This window comes from Scyliorhinus canicula, chromosome 21 (assembly GCF_902713615.1).
Source record: "Scyliorhinus canicula chromosome 21, sScyCan1.1, whole genome shotgun sequence".
Lineage (NCBI taxonomy): Eukaryota > Metazoa > Chordata > Chondrichthyes > Carcharhiniformes > Scyliorhinidae > Scyliorhinus > Scyliorhinus canicula.
This window is the reverse complement of record NC_052166.1, coordinates 5,749,575-5,757,377: the sequence shown is the minus strand read 5'-3', so window position 1 is coordinate 5,757,377 and position 7,803 is coordinate 5,749,575. Positions and strand designations below refer to the sequence as shown.

General features: G+C 54.3%; 1 protein-coding gene across 1 annotated transcript in view; it reads left to right on the top strand.

The window, feature by feature from the left end:
• The first annotated feature begins 1,642 nt into the window (after window positions 1-1,642).
• The window catches only part of flna (filamin A, alpha (actin binding protein 280)), a 63,748-nt gene continuing 57,587 nt past the window's right edge, over window positions 1,643-7,803 (top strand). The window contains exons 1-5 of the mRNA XM_038782565.1: window positions 1,643-1,850; window positions 4,464-4,601; window positions 4,895-5,021; window positions 6,022-6,158; window positions 7,178-7,371. Of these exons, the coding sequence (XP_038638493.1) occupies window positions 1,691-1,850; window positions 4,464-4,601; window positions 4,895-5,021; window positions 6,022-6,158; window positions 7,178-7,371 (756 nt within the window). The 5' untranslated portion in view covers window positions 1,643-1,690. The remainder of the gene's footprint in view (window positions 1,851-4,463; window positions 4,602-4,894; window positions 5,022-6,021; window positions 6,159-7,177; window positions 7,372-7,803) is intronic.

The window sequence follows — 7,803 nt, the reverse complement described above, 5'->3', positions numbered from 1 at the left end:
TTTTTTGTTTTTTTTTTTGAGGGGTGTGGGAAGAAAGATTCCAGAGCTTTGGGTCCCTCGGGTAGCTGAAGACACGGCCACCAATGGTGCAGCGATGAGATTTGGGAGATGTTCACGAGGGCGGGGGGTTTGTAGGACGTCACGGAGATGGGGAGAGTGGTCGGGGCTGGAGGAGGTTACAGAGATAGGGAGGGTTGTAGGGGCTGGAGGAGGTTACAGAGATAGGGAGGGTTGTAGGGGCTGGAGGAGGTTACAGAGATAGGGAGGGTTGTAGGGGCTGGAGGAGGTTACAGAGATAGGGAGGGGTTGTAGGGGCTGGAGGAGGTTACAGAGATAGGGAGGGGTGTAGGGGCTGGAGGAGGTTACAGAGATAGGGAGGGTTGTAGGGGTTGGAGGAGGTTACAGAGATAGGGAGAGTGGTAGGGGCTGGAGGAGGTTACAGAGATAGGGAGGGGTGTAGGGGCTGGAAGAGGTTACAGAGATGGGGAGGGTTGTAGGGGTTGGAGGAGGTTACAGAGATAGGGAGAGTGGTAGGGGCTGGAGGAGGTTACAGAGATAGGGAGGGGTGTAGGGGCTGGAGGAGGTTACAGAGATGGGGAGAGTGGTCGGGGCTGGAGGAGGTTACAGAGATGGGGAGAGTGGTCGGGGCTGGAGGAGGTTACAGAGATGGGGAGAGTTGTACGGGTTTGAGGAGGTTGTAAATGGGGATGGTTGGAGGAGGCTGTACATCGAACGCACCGTGCAGAAGGGAGCCATTCGCCCCACTTAAGCCCTCACTTCCACCCGTACCTTTTTTTTCTTTGGACACTAAGGGCAATTTATCACGGCCAATACACCTAACCTGCACATCTTTGGACTGTGTGGGAGGAAACCGGAGCACCCGGAGGAAACCCACGCACACACTGGGAGAATGTGCAGACTCCACACAGTGACCCAGCGGGGAATCGAACCTGGGACCCTGGTGCTGTGAAGCCACAGTGCTATCCAGTTGTGCAACCGATGCTGCCCAAAGGGCTGTAGATAGGGAGGGTTCGAAGAGGTTGTAGATGGGGAGGGTTGGAGGAGGTTGTAGATGGTGAGGGTTGTAGGGGCTGAGGAGGTTACAGTCATAGGGAGGGTTGTAGGGGCTGGAGGAGGTTACAGAGATAGGGAGGGTTGTAGGGGCTGGAGGAGGTTACAGAGATAGGGAGGGTTGTAGGGGCTGGAGGAGGTTACAGAGATAGGGAGGGTTGTAGGGGCTGGAGGAGGTTACAGAGATAGGGAGGGTTGTGGGGGCTGGAGGAGGTTAGAGGATAGGGAGGGTTGTAGGGGCTGGAGGAGGTTACAGATATAGGGAGGGTTGTAGGGGCTGGAGGAGGTTACAGAGATAGGGAGGGTTGTAGGGGCTGGAGGAGGTTACAGAGATAGGGAGGGTTGTAGGGGCTGGAGGAGGTTACAGAGATAGGGAAGGTTGTAGGGGCTGGAGGAGGTTACAGAGATGGGGAGGGCTGGAGGATGTTACAGTGATAGGGAGGGTTGCTGAGAGGGATGTAAGGGGTTGGGTTGCCTGGAATGACTAACTCTTGGTGTTTGAATAGTGACCCTGTGAAATCAGATGTTTAAAGATGTTTTTGTGTGTTTTTAAAAGCCAAGTCTCTCTCTCTCTGCAGGTGCTGGTGTTGGAGATGTTGCCGTGAACATTTCTGACCCGATGGGGAAGAAGGACACGGTGGAGATTCAGCTCGAAGATCGTGGCAACAGCTCCTATCGCTGTACCTACAGGCCCATTGTCGAAGGCGTGCACACCATCTATGTCACTTTCGCCGGGGCGCAGATACCCAAGAGCCCCTTCACCGTCACCATTGCCGAAGGTAGGCCTTATCCCACCCACACAATTACCAGGAAAAGGGCTTGGGAGTTGTCAGAATAGGAGGAGGCCCATTCAGACCCTCTCGAGCCTGTTACATAGCAACAGGAAGGAGGAGGCCCGTTCAGCCCCTCTCGAGCCTGTTACACAGCAACAGGAAGGAGGAGGCCAATTCAGCCCCTCTTCAGTCTCTTACACAGGAACAGGAGGAGGCCCATTCAGCCCCTCTTGAGCCTGTTACACAGCAACAGGAGGAGGCCCATTCAGCCCCTCCGGAATCTTCTAAATTCCAATATCCCCGATCTAGCCCTCTTGAGATCAGGGAACGTTCTGGTAATTCTGCACTGAGCTCCTCTCTCCGAGGGGCTTAGGGTTGTGTTGGCAGCTAGTCTTGTGCTAAACCGGATTAGTTTGGTAACTGGGTAGCCATGAGGCGACTTTCCTAAAGAACCAGGTTTCCGTAATGTTCTCCAGCTCCGATGATGTTTCTCATGCTTTCTTTCCTTCTCTTTTTTTTTCTCTCTCACGCTCTCTCTCCTTCTCCGTTGTCTTCTTCCAACTGCCTGCTTACCTCCAGAGCTGCGTCCAGTCTGATCGACCTTTGACTTCTCCCTGCTGACCTCGGTGCGTCAGAAGATGGTGCTTTCTCTCTCTTCCCTCTGTCTCTCTTTCTCCGTTGACTATTCCGTAACGGTCGGGTGACGACTGCTTTCGATGCGCCCCTGTCTGGAGGTAATTGTGTGTAATGGGGGGGGGGTTGGAGTATAACAGTCGGGAAGTCTTGCTTCAGCTGTACAAGGTATTGGTGTTTCTGCAGCTGGAGTACTGCGCACAGTTTCAGTCTCCTTGCCCTTGCTTGAGGAGGGATACACTCTAGTCGGAGGCTGCTCACAGGAATTTCACTGGGCCAAATCCTGGGATGAAGGTGGTTTTTCTGATGAGGAAAAGGTTAAGCAGGTCGGGGCCCTGTATCGGAGTTTGGAAGAGCGAGGGGGGTCATCTTATTGAAGCATATCAGATTCGTGGGTGGGGGGAGGGGGGGGGGGGTTTGACGGGGTGAATGCTGAGGGGATCTTTTCTTCCCCCCCCCTCCCCCTCCTCCCCCTCCTCCTCGTGGGGAGGGAGTCCGGGTCAAAGGTTGCGGGGGAAGCGGACAGGAAAGTGGAGTTGAGGCCTTATTGAATGGGTGGAAGATCGAGCTCAAGGGGGCCGAATGGCCTGCTGCTGCTAATTCTAAGGCCTCCTCTTGGCGAAGGTCAGCGCAAGTTGAAGTGTAGCGACATGGTGCTCCGGAGGAAACGGGCAGTGGGGTATTTGCCCCATCTGTCACCTGTTGGCAGGGGGGGATGCATGCCAATAGGATGAGCGGTCGAGGGCAGACTGTGCTCCCAAGTGGCCACAGGGATTCATAAGTGTGTGGGGGAGGGGGGTGAGTACGGTTAGGTGAAATGCTTAACAATTTGGGGGGCGGGGGGGGGGGGAAGCATGGGTTTTGGCCAAGCAGAGAGCATCAGGGCAAGGTTCCTTGGTGATGAAACACTGGTACAATTGGCTTCATTTGGAAGTCTTATTGATCGGTGGGGGGGGGGGTGGTGTGTGTGAGACCTTCCCAGGGCCGGTACGGGTGACGCTTTTGGTGACCCTCCTGCATCGGGGCGCACTGCCAATTTTCTGAGGGAACGTCGACTTATTTGGCAGGAGGAAAGGATGGCGTGTGGCTTGGTTAGCAAGTCCAATCTGGTTGGGACGCCGTCATGTACCAGTGATTTCCACGGTTTTTTTTTCTTTCCCTGCTCATTTGAAAAGAGACATGCCTGGTCATGTTGCTTTTCCTTGCATACCGACGAACATCTGTAGCTTCTGGTGGGTGTTGGCGAGCTGATTTGGCCGTGAAATATGTGTTTTCTTGGTGCATTCACCATGGAGATTCCCTGACCAATCGGGGCCAACTTGCCAAACTCTTGTGCCCGTTCCTCCCATAGAACGATAGAATCCCTCCAGGGGCGAAGGGGGCCATTTGGCCCATCCGGTCTGCTCTGACCCTCAAAAAGGGTACCGTAGCCAGGCCCAGTCACCCCACCCTATCTCCATAACCCTGCCTAACCTATACACCTTTGGACACCTAAGGGGCAATTTGGCCAGGCCGATCCAACTAACCTGCACACCGTGCGAGCATCCGGAGGGAACCCACGCAGATTGGTGGAGAGAGAGAGAGTGCCAACTCCACATAGGCCGGAAGTGAACTCTGGTCCCTGACGCCGTGAGGCAGCAGCACTGTAGCCCACTGTGCCGCCGTGCTGCTCTTTAAATTCTTGCTCCCCCTTTGAAATTTGGTATTCTTGCATCTGCCCTGATGAGTCCCAGAGAAAAAGATTTAACAGGATTTTTTTTTTCAACCAATATTCCCCGCGTGTTTCCTCCTTCCCTGGGGTCCAGGTCTCTCCCCCCCCCCCCCCCCCCCCCCCCGGACACCCGGGAGATGGGTAGGTGGCAGAGGGAGGGGAAGTAATCTGTCGGGGACTGGTTTGAGCAGACGGGTGTATGCGTGTGTCTCTCTCTCTCTCTCTCTCTCTCTCTCATTTCCTCACGTTTGGTTTTCCCTCTCTCTCTCGGACAGCGTGCAACCCCAGCTCCTGTCGTGCGGTTGGCCGTGGCCTGCAGCCCAAGGGCGTACGTGCCAAGGAGACGGCAGATTTCAAGGTCTACACCAAAGGAGCGGGCAGCGGTGAGCTGAAGGTGGTGGTGAAGGGACCAAGTGAGTATTTCGAGGAGATCAGGGAGGGGTATGCAGGGGGTTGGTTGGGGGGGGGGGGGGGGTCGGGTCTTGCCCAGCTTCCTACGGGATGGGCCGTTCTCCATCTTTGGCTCATCAGTAATCTTCCACAAAGGTGTTGGGAATTCCCTTCTCGTGGGGGGGGGGGACAAAAGGGGGGGGGGGGGGGAAGAGAAGAGAGGCGGGGTCCTGGTGTAAGGAGCTTTGAAAAATGTTAACTTTTTTTTTTGGTTTTGTCTACTTACCCTTTAACCTCTGACCCGCCCTCCTGCCAGAGGGTCACGAGGAGCTGGTCAAGCAGAAAGATCTGGGCGACGGAGTCTATTCCTGCGAGTACTATCCCAATTCGTCAGGGACCTACACAGTCTCCATCACTTGGGGAGGCCAGCACATTCCCCGCAGGTTAGTATGGAGTCCCTCGAGTGTCGTCCTTTCTCCCTATTTTGTTTTTCTTTTCTCCCCCCCCCGCCTTGTTTTTCCAGAACGTTCTGCTGCCGGTGGCGCAGAGGAAGTGGATGGGGGGGGTGTACGTGGGGTGGTTGGTGTTATGGGCCAGGGTTTAGAGAACCCCAAAGTGGATCATGGAGTTCACCTGACCCACAGGTGGTATGGGGAGCACACAGCCCACTCTACAGGGGCGGTAGAGCAGAAATGGAAAAGTAATTTTTAAAGCAAAACAATGTTTATTCTATGAACCCAAATTAACCTTTTTAAAACATACAGTGAACATCTTGGCAACCATCAATTCAAATACAGCCCCCAAAGAATACAAGACTAAGTAATCCTTAATAACTTCCCGAACAACATCCAGAAGACAGAAGAAACACTTTTTTTTTAACAGAAGCACATCAGGTTTACATTCACTACTGAAAAGGGGTTGGTTTAGCACAGGGCTAAATCGCTGGCTTTTAAAGCAGACCGAGGCAGGCCAGCAGCACGGTTCAGTTCCCATACCAGCCTCCCCGAACAGGTGCTGGAATATGGTGACTAGGGGCTTTTCACAGTAACTTCATTTGAAGCCTACTCGTGCCAATAAGCGATTTTTCATTTTTTATTTTCATTTATTATTCTGAATTCACCAAATGATCGAGAGATAGTCTTTTGATGGCAGAGAGATCAGCAGTACACCTGCTCTGTCTGGCTTCAGCTCCAACACTGAAAACGAAACTAAAACACACCCTACAGCCTAAAACGAAAGTAAAAAGCTGACAGACAGCCCAGCTCCACCCACTCTCTGACATCACTGATAAACACCCATTCCTTAAAGGTACATTTCTTAAGCACCTATTTCTTAAAGGTACTCTCACAGGACATTGGGATGTCGGTGGGAGCGGCGTGGGGTGGTTGGGATGTCGGTGGGGGGGTTTTGCCCCGCCAATTAAGCCTGTGTTTTCTCCGGCAGTCCGTTCGAGGTGAAGGTTGGATCAGAGGCCGGTCCTCAGAAGGTCCGGGCCTGGGGGCCAGGCCTGGAGGGAGGAATCGCTGGGCAGTCGGCCGATTTCGTCGTCGAGGCGATTGGCACGGACGTGGGGACGCTGGGTGAGTCGCCCCAGAGGGGTGTGAGAGGGTGCGTGCGCGGCCTTCGTTAGCTGTTTGACCCGAGTCCACAGGATGCTCATCCCCGCCCACTCCCTGAGGGGGAAAGGTGTTTGGGTGGAGTGCAGAGATTCTGAGGCCCAAAACTGAGGCTGCGCATGGAGCTCGGGCTCTGCTGGCAGGGTTACCCACTCCAACCCTGCCTAAACCCCACACCCGCTCTTGGCCTGTAACCTCCTCCAGCCCCCTATGAGCCTCCCTATCTCTGTAACCTCCTCCCAGCCACTAGGCCCCATACGAGTCTCCCTATCTCTGTAATCTCCTCCAGGCCCCCGAGAGCCTCCCCATCTCTGTAACCTCCTCCAGCCCACTAGGCCCCATACGAGCCTCCCCATCTCTGTAACCTCCTCCAGCCCCCTACGAGTCTCCCCATGAGGATTAAGAGTTACATTGCCAGGTGGGTTTGTGGGTTGGGGAAGAGGAGGAGGTGGAGTTGTGATCTGATTGAATGGAGGAGCAGGCTCGAGAGGGACAGAATGGGCCTCCTCCTGTTCCCGTGTAACAGGCTCGAGAGGGGCTGAATGGGCCTCCTCCTGTTCCCGTGTAACAGGCTCGAGAGGGGCTGAATGGGCCTCCTCCTGTTCCCGTGTAACAGGCTCGAGAGGGGCTGAATGGGCCTCCTCCTGTTCCCGTGTAAGAGACTGGAGAGGTGCTGAATGGGCCTCCTCCTGTTCCTGTGTAACAGGCTGGAGAGGGGCTGAATGGGCCTCCTCCTGTTCCTGTGTAACAGGCTGGAGAGGGGCTGAATGGGCCTCCTCCTGTTCCTGTGTAACAGGCTCGAGAGGGGCTGAATGGGCCTCCTCCTGTTCCTGTGTAACAGGCTGGAGAGGGGCTGAATGGGCCTCCTCCTGTTCCTGTGTAACAGGCTCGAGAGGGGCTGAATGGGCCTCCTATATTTTTTGTGTGTGATGTAGTGTGACTGACCTGTGGCATTCTGGGCCCTCCCCTTTCCTGACCAATAGGTTTCTCCGTGGAGGGTCCATCCCAGGCCAAGATCGAGTGTGACGACAAAGGCGACGGATCGTGTGATGTCCGCTACTGGCCGACTGAAGCTGGCGAGTACGCCGTGCATGTTCTTTGCAACAACGAGGACATTAAGTACAGTCCCTACATGGCTGAGATCAAACCCGCCCTGACCAACTTCAAACCGGAGAAGGTAAGAAACCGTGCAAAGTATTGCCATCCCGAACCAGATCCCAATGTAGTTGATCAATATAGTGACACAGTGACCCTTAACTGCTATCTTTATTCCCACTAAAACTACAAAACCATCTCATCCCTCAATCCACTTTGTAATGCTGATACTTTACTTTGAGACGGTTACGAGAGATGAATCTGCATCGTGTGAGAATAATTGCAGGATCTCTGGCTGAAGCCTTTAGAAACTGTCTTCATGTTTTGACTGCCGTCTCCAGAGCCAGCTGAAAACTCATGTCTGTCTCGATTCACTGACTGCCTATCCTGTTCCCGGGCGTGAACTGCTTCTGATCCAACCCCAGTCAAATCTTTAACTGAAGTGCAGTGAGGGGGCAGCACAGGTGGATAGCACTGTGACTTCACAGCGCCAGGGTCCTAGGTTCGATTCCCC